General features: G+C 44.7%; 1 protein-coding gene across 13 annotated transcripts in view; it reads right to left on the reverse strand.

Moving 5' to 3' along the window:
- The window catches only part of CACNA1D (calcium voltage-gated channel subunit alpha1 D), a 286,013-nt gene that overhangs the window by 136,758 nt on the left and 130,053 nt on the right, over positions 1-19,202 (reverse strand). For all 13 annotated transcript variants that reach the window (XM_084902879.1, XM_084902877.1, XM_084902874.1 and 10 more), the window contains exons 4-5: positions 13,241-13,380; positions 3,484-3,626 (exon numbers count right to left, since the gene is read on the reverse strand). In XM_084902879.1, the coding sequence (XP_084759005.1) occupies positions 3,484-3,626; positions 13,241-13,380 (283 nt within the window). The remainder of the gene's footprint in view (positions 1-3,483; positions 3,627-13,240; positions 13,381-19,202) is intronic.

Here is a 19,202-nt window from a genome sequence, read left to right on the forward strand (position 1 = left end):
AATGAAATGCAAATTAGAAATAGCACACAAATGCTGTAGGAACATCAGTCACAGTTAAACATCGTTTCTGAGTGGGGAGGAGAAAGAGGACTGGGGGGCAGCCTCCCTTCGGCAGGGCCTGGGTCTGAGGAGGGTGACTGCCTCCTCGGGTGGGCAGGGGAGAGGCTACGCCAGGCAGAGGGGAGAGCGCATCAATGCAGAGGTGAGCCAGCGCTCTAGGGGCTCGGGACGGGGAGTCTTGGCTGGTGAGAACAAGCAGAAAGGAATACCAGGAAGGAAGAGCAGACTGCAGCTGGGTAGCTCTGGGCTTGAAGCTGGGCTACAGGATCATCTTTAGTCCATGAGCGAAAGGCAGCCTCTTTAGAAAGACGAATGGGGCAGCAGTAGACAGGATCAGGGGAGACCAGACTCAGCAACTGAATTTGAGGGAGAAGGTACCTATAGAGGCAGTGTCATGGGGTAATCCTAGTCCCCAGGCAAAAAAAAAAAAAAAAAAAAAAAAGCATGTCTAAAGGAGGCTCTCCTGGAATGAGGGAAAGGAGGGAGAGGGTGAGAGCAACTCAGAACCAGTGAATAGATCGCGGCACAGCATGACGAGGAAAGCACCTGCAGCGGAGCCCTGGGCTTGAGAGAGGAGGAAGGGACACGAAAGCCTGGAGGCTGTCCATGCAATAATTGTCAGAGCCATGGTACAGGAAGAGAGAGAGAATGGAAAGAGGGATGGCGGTGGGAGGAGGCAGAAGCCCGAGAGACAGTGATGGCCAGGAAATCAGAACTCACCCTAAAACTCGACTCCCACGTTTAATGTCCTACCTTCCTCCCGCCACCCGTGACCACAGCTACTGCTCTGCACAGTTCACTCTCCTCTTTATTCTCTTTCCCTTCCCCTCCCCTCTTCTTCCTCCCCACTGTCTCACCTCATTCAAACTGCCCTTTTCTAAAATCTTCTCGCTCTCCCAGTACATACTCAAAGAATGAAGGAATGTAAGCTGAGATACTAGAATTAAGTTAGAAATCAGAACACACCAAGTAGAGAGGAGAATGGTTATCAGCAATGATAAGAAAGATGGGGAAGAGGTGGGGGACTGGTTGGGAGGGAAGACTGATCAGAGGATTTCAGACTCACAAAGAGCCCATCTTTCTAAGACCCTCATTATTACCCAAATCCTAAGTACTGCCTTTGGATGTTTAAATGCTCAAATGGTTTCTTTTGGGGGGAAAAATGATCATTAAGATGATTGTTAATGTTTTTACCTTCTAGAAAGAACAGATGGGGAAAGAAAACATCTGCTTTAATCTACTTGGATAGGGTTTGTTGTTGTTGCTGTTTATTTTTTAGATGTGGAGAGGCCATCCAAAATCACCAGTCAGCAGTTAGCTCTTCTCAATTCCATGGCAGTGAGCTACGTGTTTCATGAGTATGTTAATATTTAAGGTCCTACTGTATTTCAGATCAGCCACATTTGGGAGATGAGGCTGTATCTCAATGTGAACTGTACACTTTCATGTGACATTAAGCTTCTTTGTCTATCACAGAGGCAGAGGGGTGACGTGGAAAGAGCACCAGGAACTGGGAGGCTGTGGGTCTGGCCCTGTTGGCCACCCACCGGCTACAGGAACCTGAACAAGTCGCTGCCCCTTGACGGGCCCCGGCTTCCTCGGGGAAAGGTGCTGTTGGGGGGATGCTCTCTAGGGATCTTTCCCACTCGGACGGTCTGGGATTCGGATGAACACTTATCAGTTAACTGCGTGTGGGTGGCCAAGGGCTCCGCAGATGTCTGCACTCCTCTCTTCTGAAACATGCATTGTTCTACCTTCCACTGAACAAATACATTCACACACACAGAATCCTGTCTGATAGGACAGTCTCAATTCTCTTTAGACATGACTGGGCGTTTCCCAGGTGAGTGTAAGCAGCCGCCCTCTCCCAGGCACCTTTAACCATCTCGAATACTTGAGAAGAAGTCACTGGGCCACAGATGCCAACCAGCATGGGCAACAGCATGACCCAGACCCCCAACCCCTCTCCCCAAAGCCCATTGGGTCTGACGAGAGGCTTGGGGGTTCCCTCCAGGGCAGTTAAAACACGGCTGACACATTCTCACACAAGACTCAGAGCCCGTGTCTCCCTGCCAACCCTCAGGAGAACGTGATGCAGACCTTGGTCAAGTTTCAAAGTGGGGTTTTTTGGGGGGAAAGGAAGAAACACAGTTTAGCACTGGTTCGTGAGAGGCGGTGGGAGCACTCGACTAGTCATTCAGTGACAAGCTCACGAGGCAAGGGAGCCAGGCCTGGCCGGATAAGTGCCGAGTTCTCACCACCGTGCACGCAAGCCGCAGCAGCACGCACGCAGGAGGCTCCCTGCCGTCTGCTGGGGGGGGGGGGGGGGGGGGGGGGGCGGGGCCAGGAGGGAGTGTCGTGGTTACTTTGAAATTAGATTAAGCTGTAACAACTACATCTGAAAGAACGTGTTTGCTCACTGAACTTCTCGTGTAACCACGTTCCACCCTAACAGAGCCAGGCATTTCCAAGGTATTCCTATTTTTCTCAACTGCTTCCAGACAGTTCTGTGGTTTTGACTTGCGCTGATCTTTTTTCAATGAAAATAAACGAACCATCTGGAAAAACAAGTACACACAAAACACCACTTCCTACATTTTAAGATGTTAAATTTGGAAATGGCTCTTTCTTCCAGAGAATGTCTGGTGTGTTCTGAGTGCCAACAGGTTTCATAAAAACTCACAGAGAGGTGCTGGAGGAGCAAGACCGCGGTCTGTGCCCTTCTGACGGCTTCCCGAGGTGGACACAGGCACGACCTGCAGGCCCAGCCCTCCCTCCCACCCCAGTCCTGGGAAAGGTGCTAGGACCCCTACCCTCTGAGGTCCCCAGCAGGGGGTGTCCCATCAGGGACAGAGCCCCGGGAGGCACACCCCACACCCCTTATGGCAGCAGCGGCCTGCGGCTCCCGGCCAGGGCACCGGCAGGACATCTGTTCCCACTCAGGTGGCACTCAGCTGGGCCTGGTCGGCAGCGGGCAGCACACGAGGGCCTGGCACGGACAGGGGGGCATGAAAGCATTCACCTCTTCCCCAGAGCAGGATGGGCACAGTCCAGCCCCCGTCACTCCTCACAATTGAAAGGGGCCCGAGTGGAGCCCTGGATAAGCCACTTTCAGAGAAGTGCCAGCCAGGGTGCTGTCACTAAAGGAAACCAGCCTTGAAACAGGCCTCATGCCACCACTTACTCCATCTCCTCTTTTACAAAATGGGACGGCACACGGTTGCCAGCCCCTCTCGGGGCCATCACGGGATCCAGGGACAACAGAGGCCGAAGTGCACTGCAAACCGCAAAGGCCTCCGGTCGCCCGCAGAGCCTGGGCCGGCCCACCGCAACTCACCTGCAGCCCTCGGCTCACACTCCCGAGACCCACCCAGAAGGAAAAAATCCACAAAACCCCGGCTTTAGGAAGCAAAGCGAGCTTACTGGGCACTCCTGATACTAGTCGAAGCGGCCGTAACACTCGAAAGGCGCGGAGGGCTTTGACATCGAAGCCTCCTGATTTGCCACCAGAGTGGTTACCGCCTTCTGTTTCTTTGGTTAATTGTTCCAAAATTACACTAAACAATCTGAAAGGAGAAGAGAGGGAGAAGCGTTAGAGTCTGTCACCCAGGGAAGCAAAACAGGGTGACAGCAGCAGTTATTTCTGAACCAGGGCTAATTCTGCGTGGCTGCTGCTTGAACAGAGGGAACGCCAGGCCACGGCAAGGACGGGGCGGGGGCTCCGGAAGGTGACCCCTGTGTCTAACACGATTTGGGTCAGGGACTGATCTCCTATTTCTCTGCCAAAGGAATGTCCTCCAGCAAGTCCACCAGCATGGCAGAGAGGCCTTCCTGGGGTCCAGCGATGACAAATGGAATTGCCCCGACAGGAACAACAACAATGGTGGTGACAGCTACCATTTCTGAGCACTCATTAAAGATAATGGCTACTTTATGTACATTATCTGATTAATCCTCACAAAACGTTCTGCAGGAACAATTATTACTAGCCCCGTTCTACAGCTGAGGAAACAAACTTCCTGGGAGCAAGGGACGTGCCCAAGCTCCCCAAACCAGTGGCAGAACTAGCGTATGGATCCAGGTACATTGGCTCCAGGAGGACGAAGGTTCCACAGGGCAGGGAGTTTTAGCCTGTGCTGCTCATTTGTTCACTGAGTCTCGTCTAGCAAACAGTTCTTGATACGTTAAAGGGGTGCTCAAAAATATTTGATGGATAATTCAATTGACTTTGAAGTCCCACATCTTCATCGAAATGCTTGCCATCCACCACCTCCACCCTCAGAGGGATGTGTGCAGAACGATGTAAACCAGAGGCCGGGGGGCTGTGCGAAGGCCAAACGCAGCAACCTGAGGCATGAAGACCAGCGTTTCTCTTTGGAAATGTGAACAACGCTGCATCTGGCAGCCGCGACCAATTCTTTCCTTCTCTCAGAAGGTTTCTCGGATAGAGCTGTTTCCAAGCGATCTGCTCACTTGACAGTTCCTTTTGCTCTTTCAAATAAACATTTACTCCTTGGAATTGCTGCTTGTTTTTTTTCAGGATAAATATAAATTTGCCCATTTCAAATAGAATCAGCTCCGGCCAATCAGATTGTGGGAACGACTGGCCCAGCAACAAAGAAAAGGTTTCTAAAGTTTCATTAGCAGCCAAAGCAGAAACTCGGCCCCCACTGGCATGCCTCTAGATGGCCAAGACACCGCATCCATAAAGCACAGGGTGGTCTGAAGTGCAGCCCTGACCAGGCACGGACATGCCATTCCGGGGCATGTGAAGTCCAGTCGTTTGTTTTAATAACACTGCAGCAGTTAGCAACGAGCCTGGGCGGGTGAGGGGGCAACTGAGTCAGTCTCTACCTTTTCAAAGCTTCCGATGACAGGTTTCTCTTATTAGCAATGTGTTTTAATGACCATAAACCCCTGCGGCAAGGCTAAAGTTCAAAGTCGCCCTCCAGTTTATAGCTTCACAGAAAACAAAGGGGAATAAAGAAAACCTCAAACTTTTCTGAAATGTGGCAGCCTCGGGAATTTTCAGCCCAAAGAGTTAGGCAAGTAATTTATGCAGGTAGTGACTTAAAACTGCTTTTAAGTACCAGTTTTGCAATGTACACTCTGTGGTCTTTTATCCCCCGTTCTTCAGCAATGTCCTTGAAGACAGGTGACTAATGTCTCCCTCCCGCTACAGAGGAAGCGGGTCTGAGAGGGAAGCTGGCTGCTGCTTCCAGACAGCCATGAGTGGCCGTGGTCAGGGGCTGGGCTGGCTTCCTTCCTGTGAGCCAGGAGGCATTAAAGCAAGCCCCTCGCCTTCCCCGGGGTTCAGTCTCCTCTGGGTAAAATGAGAAAATGGGATTACATGATCCAGAGCCCCACACCTTCCCATCCTAATATTCTGTGATTCTACTCCCTTCAACACCACCTCCAACCAAAAAAATAAAAAAATTAAAAAAAAATGTACCATGTGCCTGAAGAGATAAGGACATGAGGAGAAAGTATTTGATATTAGATTATTATTAAACGTTGACCCCAAGCTCTGGCCTGTGTGACTAAGTTGGTTGAGCGCCATCCCATGCACCAAAAGGTCCCCCATTCTGTTCCTGGTCAGGGGACATGCCTGGGTTGTGGGCTTGATCCCTAGTAGGTGGCATGCAGGAGGCAGCGATTGATGTTTCTTTCACATCTGTATGTACCCCCCCCCTTTCCCCAACCCCCACCTCCTTCTCTGTCTAAAAATCAATTTCAAAATATTTTTTAAAAAATAATTTACCCCAAGACAGGAGAAAAAAGGCAAGCAGCTACCCAACCTGGCTCAAGTCAGAAGCACCACAATGAGCACTGCCCATCCTTCTTCACAAAGCTTAAAAAGAGCCCGAATGCTCTGTTCATGGAAAAATCCGAGGCGCGGGAGAACAGCGGCTGAGATCAAACGTTCCTCGACAGGGCACAGTATCAGCTCTGGTAGGCCCACCGAGTCCTGCTAGGTCACATTTTAGACCTGTCAATTACTTTCCTAATGTCTCCGTATAGGGATCTTAACAAAAGCAGGTCATGGCTGACTTGGAATGGAAAATCCATTGGATTGAGATACAATTTGTAGTTGGGAACTTTAAAAGAGTAGGACTTGGATTTCAGTGAAGACATCATTTAATTTTTTACCCCTTTTTAACTTTTCTTCCACTCTTTGACTACAATTTAATGCATATTTTAGAAGAATAATGTAATGTTCTAAAGTTTTTAATATTTAACGGGGGGAAAAACAACCAAGTCCAGTTCTAGTATTTTAACTTCCTTGAATTTTTACTTTTTCAAAAACAATGTTATAACTACTAATTTATAATAATTTATTTTAAGCATATAATGACATGTTTTGACAAAAGTATAAGCAAGCCTGGGGTAGTCTTCCTCCCTCCAAGCACAGCCTTGGGTAGCCACGGGTTGGCTGATTATCAGTTGGGACTTTTTCCCTTTTCTTGAATCTTATCTGAACAGAATCATACAGCTTGTTCTTTTTTGTTTATCTTCTTTTGCTCACCATGTTTTTGAGAGTCATCCAAGTTGTTACATTTATCAGCAGTTCATTTCTTTTTATTGTTGAGTGATACCACAATGACTTACCCATTCACCTGTTGAGAGATATTTGGGTTGTTTCCACCACCTTTTCTTTATTATGAAATAAAGTCTCTTTGTGAACATGTATTTTCCCTCATCTTGGCTAAAGGTCTACTAATAATACTGGTAATGTGGTCATATGGTAAGTATCTGATTAATATTGTAAGAAATTGGCAAGCTTTTCCAAAATGATTGTGCCATTTTCTATTCCTACAAGCAGTGTATGAGAGTTTCAGTTGCTCCAATTTTTTATTAACATTTTGGTAGTGTCCACCTTTTTATATTCAGTAATACCAGTAGGTATGAAAACACTGTCCTTGTGGCTTTAATTTGCATTTCTCTAATTACTAATGATGAACATCTTTTCAGATGCTTGGTGACCATTTACATATCTTCTTTGTGAAGATCTGTTCAATTTTTTTGCCTATTAATGTACTGGTTATCTTCTTACTATTGAGTTGAAAGAGTTCTTTATATATTCTGAATACAAATCTTTAATCAGTATGTACTGTGAATTTTTTCCCAATCGCATTACTTTTTCATTTTCTTCACACTATCTTTTGAAGAAAAGTTTTCCATTTTGATAAGGTCTAAATTTTCAATGATTTCTTTCATGGCTAGTGCTTTTTGTGTCCTAAGAAATCTCTGCCTACCCCAAGATCATAAATATTTTTCTCCTAAACATTTTATAGTTTTAACTTTCACACCTAGGTCTAGGATCTGTTAAGGTAGTGTCTATATACAGTATGAGGTAAGGATATAATCTTTTTTTTTTATATGGGGGAAATAGTTGTTCCAGCATCATTTCCTGAAAACAGCTTTCTCAACCCATTGAATGATCAAGGAAGCTTTGTCTAAAACCAATTTTATTGGTGGTGGGGGTTGGAGGGGTGGGGGTTGGAGGGGCGGGGGGGCGAGAATTGCTTTTTGCCTGGTGTGCTCAGTGTTCAAGCATCAACCTATGAACCAGGAGGTCACGGTTCGATTCCTGGTCAGGGCACAAGCTTGGATTATGGGCTCTATCTCCAGTGTGGGGCGTGCAGGAGGCAGCCGATCAGTGATTTTCTCTCATCGTTGTTTCTCTCTCTCCCTCTCCCTTCCTCTCTGAAATCAATAAAAATAAAAACCAATGTTGTGAGTCTATTTCAAGACTCTCTATGCTGTTCCATTGATCTTGATATCTACTCCTTATGTCAACATCACACTGTCTTGACTACTTACTGTAGTTTTATAGTAAGCTTTAAAACCAGGTCCTAGCTTTGTTCTTAAATATGTCTTTGGCTTCTCTAGAGCCTCTCTAATTTCCATTTAAATTTTCAAATAAATTTGACTAGATAACAACCTTGCTGGGATTTAGATTAGGATACACTCTGTAGCTTAATTTGAGAAGAACTGATATCCTAACAATATGGAGTTTTCCAATCTATTACATTGTACATCATTCCATTTATTTAGGAGGTCTTTAGTTTCTCAGAAAGGTTTAGTCACTTTCAATGCACTATCCCTACATATTTCATGTTTTTTAATGCTACAGTAAATAGCAGTCTATAAAGTTAATTTTCCAATTAGTTCACGACTATTACATAGAAATTATCAGGGGGTTTTTTCATACTGACCTTTTACCCAGAAACATTGCTAACTCGTTCAGAAAACATAACTTTGTTGGATTTTCATCCTTTTTAAATACACCCAGACCTGTTTTATGTCCACAAATGTGTCTCTCTTGGTTAATACTCCATGTGCATGTGAAAAGAATGTGTATTCTACTCTTGTTGGTGGAATGTTCTAAAAATGTCAATTAAGTGAAGTTGATTGATGGTATTGTCCAAAGCTCCCTGTGTCCACAGTGATTTTCTGTCTACATGTTCTATCAACACTCCTCAAGGGCATTAAAATGTACTACAACTGTAGATTTGTCTCTTCCTCCTTTCAGTTTCTATCAGTTTTGGCTTTGTATATTTTGAAGCTCTGTTATTAGGCACATATATATTTAGGATTACTACATCTTCTGGATTAAATGACAACCTTTATTATTATGAAATTTCTCTTGTTATTCTTAATAATATTCCTTGTTTTTAAGTCTACTTTGTTGGATATTCATATAGCCATTCAGATTTTTCTTAGTTTTTTCATTGCATGTATTTTCCTGTCCTTTTACTTTCAGATTGTCTGTGTCTTTATATTTAAAGTAGTTTTTTATAGATACTGTAGAGTGGGGATTTTTTAACATATAAAATTTGATAAACTCTGGGTTTTAATAAGGGTTTATAAATCTGGGTTTAAATATACCATCTTATTTCTTTTCTATTGCTCTGTCCATTGTTAGTTTTTCCTTCTCTGTCTTTTTTGGGTTGAGCTTTTAAAATACAAACAAATAAACAAAATTTGTTTGTATAATAAACAAAATTTAATCTCCTCCAATACAGGCCTGTTAGCTATACCTCATTATTTTTCTAGTGGCTCCTTTAGAACAATTGTCAGGAAAAAAAAAAAAAAAACTTTTCAAAAGTGCCAGAGAGTACCCCTTATAGGATTTGCAGGCCATAGAGTCTCCATCATAACTACTCAACTTTGCCATCCTAATACCAAATAGCTATAGACATGAATGAATGTGACTGTCTTCCAATAAAATTTTATCTATTAAAGCAAACAGCAAGACACTTGTCAATGTGGGGAAAGGGAGGGATGGGCTGACGTTTGCTGGCACACACCCCAGGATTTACACGATACATCTTTAACTTATCGCAGTCTACCTTCAATTAATATGTTGTCACTTCACCTTCCATACAAGCACTTTGCAGTAGCATATGGCTTTTTCCTTGTTCCTGCCCTTTGTACTATTATTATGTATTTTACTTTTATAAGAGCTATAAACTCCATAATACGTTATTGTTTTTGCTTTGAATAATAAATTTTAAAGAGATTTTAAAATGAGAAATGTTTTACCTTTTATCTAGATATTTACCCTTTCTGACATTCTTTATTCCTTTTTTGTAGATCCACATTTCTATCTGGTGTCATTTCCCTTCAGTGTGAAGATATTCCTTTAATGTCTGTTGAGATGCAGATCTACTGGTGATGAATTCTCAGCATTGGTTTTTCTGAAAAAGTTCTGGGTTTTTTTACTTCAATTTGGAGATCTCTTCACTGAATAAAAAAAATAGGTTCCCTAACACTTGAAAGATCTCGCTGTAGTGCTTTCTGGCTTGCACAGTTGCTTACAAAAAGTCTGTAACATCTTTTATCTCTGATTGCTTTTAAGATTTCCTCTTTGGTTTTGAGCAATTCAATTATGATTATAAAATGCCTTCATGTAGCTTTTTTCATGCTTATCTTGCTTGAATTTCTTGGATTTTTAAAAAATTTTTTTTATCACATTTAGAAAAGTTGGAGCCATTCCTTAAAATAGTTTTTGCTGTCTCCCTCTATCTCCTCTCTTCTGGGATGCCAAATATGAGTATCTGTATGCTAAAGCACTTGATATTGTCCCAAGAGTCACCAGGTGCATTCATATTTGTATACAGCATTACTCTTTGTGTTACTGAAATGTCTTCATGACCCTAGATATTTTTTCTTCTATTGTGTCTATCCTGCTGTTAAGCCAATCCAGAGAATTTTCACTTCAGATATTTGTCAGCTCTCGAAATCCCATTTGTGTGTTTTTTATATTGTCCCTTTTTCATTACTGTAGTCATTCATTTCTTTAAATCCATAAGGCATATTTATAATAGCTATTTTTAAAGTACTGTAAAATAATTCTCTTCTAATTCCATCATCTCTGTCATTTCCAGGTCTGTTTCTATTGATGGAATTTCCTCCTGGTTATGGGCCACATTTCTTCAGATGCCTGGGGATATTTGGCTGGAGGCTAGACACATTGTAAAATGACTGGATTTTGTTGTCTTCTTTTAAAGAGTGTGGCGTTTTCTTTGATGGGCAGTTAGGTTACTTGCATGTCAGTTTTCTCCTTTTCAGGCTTCTTTCCAAATGTTATCAGTAGGGTTTCAGGTGGTTCTTACTCTGCAGCAGAGGCTGGCAAATATATTTTGTAAAGGGCCAGAGAGCAAATAGAGGGTGTGGCAAAAGTCGGTTTACAGTTGTTCATATAAAAAATAATACAATAAATAATAAGTAATGACACAAGAATAAACTCTGTGTTTCAGATATTCACAACTGCAAACTGACTTTTTCCCCACTCTGTATTTTAGACATTGTGGATCTAAACTATTCAATTCTACTCTGTGAATATATGACACTGTTACAATAAAACCATATTTACAAACATCAGTGGCAGGCTGGATTTGGCCTGTTGGCCATAGTCAGTCAACCCCTGCCTGAAGCTAGTTTATCCCCAATACTAATGTCCCTCTGGAGTCTCTACTGACATTCCAGGGTGTTCAATGACATCTTTCCATACTGGTTGGAGTTCCCTAACAGTGTTCTTTGCCTGGCCTCACGGAATCTCACCCCACTAATTGTAGCTGAGCATTCAGTCAAAACACAAGAGGACCCCAAAGCATATTTATAGAGCTCTTTCTCTGAATAGCTCCCTCCCCTTCTACACTTTGCCTCTCAAATTTCAGCCACCTCAGCCTCCCTGACCTCTTGTTTCTGTCTCAAGGTAACAAGACCACCACTCTGTACCTGGTTCCCTCTCTGTGCTGTACTATGGTCTGAAAAATGTCTCTCCAGGCAGAAAGCCAAGGTGACTGTAGGGCAGCGACAAAGAAATGGAGCTGAAGCTCTCCATCCTCTAGCTGAACACCAAGTCCAAGGTCAGGAGAGGCACAGCAAGGTTATTCCAGAATCAAGACACCTGCAAGGGTCCTGCTAGCCAATCCTGTTGGAGTTCACCAAATACAGGAAGGTATGATACATATCTATCACCTATTCATTTTAGCTGCACTACCTTGGCTGTCATCCCTTAGATGCCAATATACTATGGTGAGTTTTGCAAAAGCTAACTTTTTCACCAAAAGTCTAATTATCCCACTGGGCCGACATTGTGGATCCCATTTTAACCTCAAAGGTTTGAAATTAGAGCTTCGAAAATTTCCCCACTCTCCCAATATCCAACTAGATTTGTCTCCCATAAAAAGCCAAAGGATTCATGATAAAAGAATAATCCAAGCCGAAGCCGGTTTGGCTCAGTGGTAGAGTGTCGGTCTGCGGACTGAAGGGTCCCAGGTTTGATTCCGGCCAAGGGCATGTACATTGGTTGCGGGCACATCCCCAGTAGGGGGTGTGCAAGAGGCAGCTGGTTGATGTTTCTCTCTCATCAACGTTTCTAGCTCTCTATCTCTCTCCCTTCCTCTCTGTAAAAAATCAATAAAATATATTTAAAATTAAAAAAAAGAATAATCCAAAAGATAAATTATCTTGCTCAACTATAAAAGGTAATTGAACAAGTCATAGAGATGAAAACAGAGAGGTCATTTAACAATCTATCTCTGTAAGGCCAAATGTAATTTTAGGAGCAACCCATTTTGTAGCCGCGTAGCGAAGACCCAGCAATGGGGTATGGTTTCTTTTTCCGTGTGGGTATTTGGTCCAAAGATCCAGCATTCCTTTAACACTGATTCATTTTTCTCTTTCTGGCAACATTTCCAGGTGTGGAAGAACCAGAATAACACAGGCCAGTGGTTTTCACTTCACCAATTTTCCTTTAAATAAATCTGTTGGTGTCTTCTTCCTGTGACAGGATTTCGGGATAATGCCTGCCTCTCTGCATTTTCTGGCTTATTTCATTTCATGCCAGATATCTGATATTATTCAGACACTTGTTTTGTTATTTAAAATGAAATAGTAGCATGCCAAAGTTTTTTTTCCCCCCACAAGTCAGCAGAAAGAATTAATAGCTTTGTTCAAGGAATGTTAAATAGCAGAGTGCCTCACTGCTATAAGGATTTATTACTTTTTTACTATTCCGATTTTTTTTTAACATAACAGGGTGCTAAATATAAGAGCTCTACACATTTGACTCAGATCATCAGGAGGGCTGGCCTATTTGTGGAAGCCAGAGGCCCTGTAAGATGAACCCTCTCACATCAGGAGCTTAGACTTCCTGCTATAGCCATTTCTGAAAGCACGAGTAAAAACCGTGAGAGATTTTTCTTTCTTGCTTTGTGTGTGTGTGTGTGTGTGTGTGTGTGTGTGCTTACCTGAGGATATTTTTCCCATTGGAAGGGAGGGGAAAGAGATGAGAGAGAAACATCGATGTCAGAGACACATCGATGGGTTGCCTCCTTCAATGCGCCCTGACCAGGGCTGGAAATCAAAGTTGCAACCCAGGTATGTGCCCTTAACTGGGAATCGAACCCTCAACCCTTTGGTGCATGGACCAAGGCTATGACCACTAAACCACACCAGTCAGGGCAAAGCCATAAGAGCATTTCAAACCAGTTCTGCCTGGAGATTGACAGCAGCATCACCAGTTTTCAAAGAACACCTGCCAGGTCTGGCTGTAATCACTGGCACAAAGGAGTAACCTTATTTCATCAAAAGACGCAGTTCTTCTGTTACTCCCACCTCCCATTCTCCAAACAAACATTCCCCCCCCCCAAAAAAAGGGACTTACCCTACTATTACTATAACAAAATCCAGTAAATTCCATCCATTCCTAACATAAGCATTAGGATGTAGCAATAATCCATAAGCTATAATCTTCAAAAATGTCTCGACTGTAAAAATAATCAGGAAGGCATATTCTACTTTTTCCTGTGAAGAAAAACAAAGACAAGGGAGGGGGGGAGAAGAAGGAGAAAAGAATTTTAAAAATACAGATTAAAATATTAGCATCAATTTCCAAGCATTTTTCCCCCAAGTCAAAATTTCATTACGAGACATGGAACCATTAACACCGCACCTGGGCCAGGAAGGCATTTTCCCTCTAACGCTGAATGCCTCAGAAGCAGCTAAGTATAACCCTCTTCTCACTGGGGGCTGCATGACTGCATTATGCCACCTGCCCTGATGCATGTGCCATGAGGCTGCGAGGACATAGGCATGCTTGCTATTTGCACACATTTGCAAAACGCAGCATGCTTTCCTCCTGAGGCTGCCAAACCGGGCCCAGAAAAGCATGAGGGTGCAGCAACGACTCCAACGGCAGCTTTGAACAAAACGTCCTGTGGAAGCGAGGAAGATGTGTCTGCTTTGACCCTCTCTTGATCTTGGGTGTATATCAGGGTCAGCTTTATCACTGGGCAGCAAGGTGACCTTGGCAAAGCCCCATCTCTCCTCTGGACCTACGTTTCCTCATCCACACGCACAGTCATGGGGGTGAATTCAGGACGGAAAGGCCATAGTCTGCTTATTGGCGTGCCCCCTTTCTCAGATGGCCCTGCTGAGTGATCACCACGCATGTTCCCAGGCCAGGCTCAACCTTCTCTTCTCAGCACGATTGCCACACGATTGCCACAGACCTGAGACTCCGCCCTTGGGTTCCATGACTCTTAGAACCTTCCCAGTTCCAACTCCTGCATCTCCACGAGTATAGAAAACACACCCATCAGCCTAAAAATGTTGCCTTTTCCCTCTTTTATAAAGGTCTTCTTTATATAACTTCAGCTTTCCTAGAAATAGGGGCCGACCGAGATATGTGTGATTCATTTTACAAGAGGCATTCCCTGGTAAATGGTAACTAACTGAAAAATCCTCAGGAACGAAACTCTTCCATATGGGCCATAACGTCCTCTGCTGATATGAATTCCACGCTGCGGGACCTGAGGAAAGTCACCGAGGTCAGGACAATGAAGCCAGGAATTCACTTACTAAGATGCCTCGTGCACGAGGTCAAGTCAGCCTGGCCCAGGAAACACTTAGGGAGCACCTCTTCCACTTGGCGGCCCCATACCCGGAGCCAGGTTAAAGAAAGTCTCCTCTGTGGTCCCCAGCCTCAAAAGGCTAAGCCTGGGGGACAGGGGGCCCACAGGGGGGGGCAGTTTCTAACATGCACACAGAGACAGTCCCAAAAGAGGTAAGTGACAAAGAGCAAGTCTGCATCATTAGCCCTCTGATAAGGCCAAAGTGTCCATCCACTTCTCCCCTGGAAGACCTCTGCTTTGTCATAGGTACATGACTGCGCTTTGGCTCAGCCCCCCTGGGCTCGAGCCATCTGCTACCAGTGCTACCCTTCTTTGCCGGCCAGCTCCAGCCCCCAGCTGAACCTCTGCACGTCTTCTCATGGCATCCTTCCTCTTTGCCACCAGGGGAACCATCCAACCACCACAGTACCCTCGCCTTCACCCCCCACTCCCGACTCCCCACTGGTTCTGCCAGAAACCAGTTTACCAGTTTATCTTCCTTCCAGGTCCCTGCCATTCCCATCCTGCCCTCAGAGTGCCCTTGATCCTCAGCACACTGTCATGGCAGCCTAATCAATTCTTTTGTGCAGTGAGTTCGCCAGAGTCAGTGTGTCTTCCATTTTAAAAGCCTAGTTCAATATACATCCCTATGTTCGCCGCAGCATTATTTACAACAGCCAAGGTATAGAAGCAACCTAGGTATCCATCGATAGATGAATGGACAAAGAAGATGTGGTAGACAAATACACAGTGGGATATTACTCAGCAATAAAACAGAATGAAATCTTGCCACCTGCGACAACATGGATGGACCTAGAGAGTATTATGTTAAGTGAAATAAATCAAACAGAGAAAGACAAATACCTACGATTTCACTTACATGTCGAATCTAAAAAGAATAAACAAAAACAGACTCATCAAAACAGAGGAGCAAGGTAAAGGGGGGATAAATGATGACGGGAGGAAACTTGACTTGGGGGTGATGAACACACAAAACAATATTCAGATGATGTATTATAGAATTGTACCCCTGAAACTTATGTAATTTTATTAACAAATATCACCTCAGTAAATACAATACAAAGAAAATAAATTTAAATGGTAAAAAATAGAGAACAAACTGATAGTTGCCAGAGGGGATAGAGATAGGGGGGGTGGGAGAAAAAGGTGAAGGGTAGTAAGAGGTATGAGCTTCCAGTTATAACATAAATATGCTGCAATATGTAATATACAGCACAGGGAATGTAGTCAATAATATTGTAATAACTTTTCCTGGTGACAGAAGGGTACTATGCTTACAAGGGTGATCACAGTGTAAAGTATATAAACGTCAATTTGCTATGATGTACATCTGAAACTAATAAATGTTGTATGCCAATTATACTTCAATAAAAAAAATATTTTTAAAGCCGAGCTCTTCCACAGACTCCAGACCCATGCTTCCTCCAGACCTTCCAAAAAAAAAAAGTAGGCCCTGTCCTGGGGTTCCCTCATCCCATGCACCCCAACCCCTCCTCCAGGCAGTGGAGAACTTGCTTGGCCATGACCTCCTCCCCCAGACCAGGCTGAGGTGAGCAGGTTGCCAAATGCTCCCAGAGCAGCAGCAGGCACGCCCCCTCCCCTCCCTGCCACACACAGACCTCCAAGGCCGCTGGTTCCTCTCCCTTCTCCTTGTAACCTCCCATGCACACCTGCTCCTCTTCCTGAGCACTGCCGTGTCCCCCAGCGGGGTGCTGCCACGGGAGGGGCATTCACGTCCCTGTGGGCGTTCTGCGGGACAGGGGCCCACTTCGCTATTGGGTGGGGAGGAGACATCCAGGAGGGCTCCCGGGAGGCAGTGGTGTTAACTTTGAGAGCTAAAAGGAAGAGCTATTCTGTTGTTTTAACCAGAGGCAACAGTCCCTGAAAATAGCAATCCATGGTACTTAAATTAGCCCCTGACCACCACATGTGGACTGTCAATATGTTTTGGAGACTTGGAGTTCTAAGGGAACAGGGTAGGCTGAAAACAGCATGCTGATTTTACAATTTCGCTCCCCACTTTTATCCCTTCTGCTTTATTTACTAGGCCAGACTGGGGGAGGGAGCTTTTGCTGCCATCAATATTCATAGCAGTTACATGCCTACGTCAACACAGTGCTATGCTTTAGAGCAGAAAAACAAGGCAAGGAACAGAGAGTACACCTACCAACACTGCTTGTTTTTCCTCTTCGGCTTTCATTTATAAGTAATTCAGCCACAATAATGCACGGCCCATTAGTATAACTGGATTGTTTAGGGCTCTTTTATCCCCCTCTCTTGTCCTCTTCTCTCTCCTTTTTAAAGAATTGGGTTTCTCTTTTCAGAATCCTCAGTGCATTACTAGATGGAACTGACTATAAGAAATACAACTTGCTTTAATATGATGCTTTATCACAGTGGCGCTGCCATAAGCCAACTCAACATCAGCCTGGAGAGCAAGGCAGGCCCTCTGCCTAGAAGCCAGTGTCATCCTGGTCCCCAGTCCTGCTGTTAAAAGGACTCCTATGCAACAAATACCCCTCCAAGTTAAGCAAATGTCGAGTAAAAAACATCTTGCAAAACAGCAATTATGGGAAAAGGAGGTCATTTATTACACACACACACACACACACACACACACACACACAAAGTTGCTCATTTGAGGAAAACATGTTGAGTTAGTCATGTGAAAAGGAACCCTGATTCTTAACTGGGCGAGGTGGGAGTGGGCACGGAGCTGAGGGGCCGGTGAGGTCTGTGGAGAAGGCTGGAGTCTGTCTAGGATGGAGGAGAGCACGGCGGAAGCAAAAACAGCAAGGGTGAAGGAACGGGCTGAAAGAGGCAGGCAAGAAGCCTCCAGAAGTGGGCATGAACCGAGGTGTCCCAGGGCTGGGCTTCCCCTTAAAGTCCTATCCCAGGCTAAACAGAGAGAGTAAATGATCCCTGCACCTCAATGTCTCTGTGTTTGCAGGCAGAGTCACGTGGCAGGGGATCCTGGGTGGGCAGGGCCAGTCAAACCTCCTTTTAAGAAACCACCAGCCCGGCCAGTGTGGCTCAGTTGGTTGAACATCATCCCATGCACCAGGAGGTCGCTGGTTTTATTCCCAGTCAGAGCACATGCCCGTGTTGCAGGCTCCATTCCCGATAGGGGGTGTGTAGGAGGCAGCTGCAGCCTATCGATGTCTCTCTCATTGATGTTTCTATCTCTCTCTCCCTTCTACTTCCTCTCTCTGAAAACCAATAAAAACATATTTTCTTTAAAATCTAGTAGATAATGATAATTTAAAAAAGAAACCACCAGTTCCTCTTAATCAGAGACCAATCTATCTCCCCTACTGAGATCTCGACCCACCAAAGAAATAAAGGCTCCAAATTTAACTCTGAAACCTGAGTTATTTCCTTTAAACACAGAAGTTTCACCAATCAGGAGAGGCTCTACCAACAGTCTCTAAACACTTACCTCTACCCAGAACCTTGAGAAGCAGAAACTGCAACTGGCCGGGAGTGGGAGGGGCCAAGACCCTCAACAGGGCTGCACTGGTACTTGTTTGATCCATGCTGATGCTTGCCCGCCTCCATGCCTCTGCCCACCCTGCTTGCCCCACACTGTGTGCCTCCCCCAATATATGGAGCCCCACCCCCTCTCAGTGAGCACACAACAATGACACAGGCCTACAACAAGCCCAGCACTGCTGACTGGAATGAATGCCCAGCTCGGAGTCACACATAATATCCGATTTCTACTAGCCCAACTCAGGTCTACTTCCCGTCCCCTCTTTCTAGAATGGTTTCCCCCATCCTGCTTTCACTGGGCCAAGTTCTACTCTTCCTTCAAGGCTCAGCTTAGATGACACTTTCTCAGCAAAACCCCTGCTGACCTCCCAGACAAAATCGGGGCCTGATGTTAGGTGCTGTCAGAACTCATTACACTTCTTCATAAGTTTACTTGCAAGTTTTAAATTCTTTAAAAATTATCTCTTCAGTATCTGACTCCCCCAATAAATGATAATTTCTCTAAGATCAGAGACTATTTCTGTTTCATGCATCATTGTATTTCCAAGGCCTGTCATTAAAATACTCATATTTATAAATGAATAAATAGGAAAAATAAGAGGTTTCGACCAAACATTACTCCATGTCTCTTCCTGCTAATAAGTTCCATAATTATGTTAGTCTGCTCAGGCTGCCATATCAACATACCATCGACGGGGTGGCTTAACAACAGATTTATTTCTCACAGTTCTGGAGCTAGAGAGTCCAACGTCAAGGTGCTGGCTGGTCTGGTGTCTGGTAGAGCTCCCTGGCTCACAGGGGGCTGACTTCTCTCTATGTCCTCATCTGGCCTTTGCCTGGTACATGTATGTGTAAAGAGAGAATGAGAGAGAGACCCCTCTCTTCACCTCTTCTTCTAAGGGCACTAATCCCATCATGAGGACCCCACCCTAATTACCTCCGAAAAGCCCCATCTCTAAATGCCAATATGTTGGGGGTGAGGCTTCCACATATAAATCTGAGGGGATGCAAACATTCAGTCCATAGCAATAATACCAGGGGCCCATGGCTTTGCCCTGTTTTGGGAAACTGTCCCAAAGTGTCAGGGGAAAGCCTCTGAGTACAGCCGTCCTCTTCCCTAACCTCGGCCTCATCCAGTGAGTGAGGAGTATGCACACAGGCAAGGCAGTAAGGGTGAGGAGCAGCCCAGAGACTGGGAGCACAGGGAGTGGGGGCAGGTGG

Source organism: Pipistrellus hanaki (assembly GCF_964339955.1).
Source record: "Pipistrellus hanaki genome assembly, chromosome: 13".
In the NCBI taxonomy this organism is placed as follows: domain Eukaryota; kingdom Metazoa; phylum Chordata; class Mammalia; order Chiroptera; family Vespertilionidae; genus Pipistrellus; species Pipistrellus hanaki.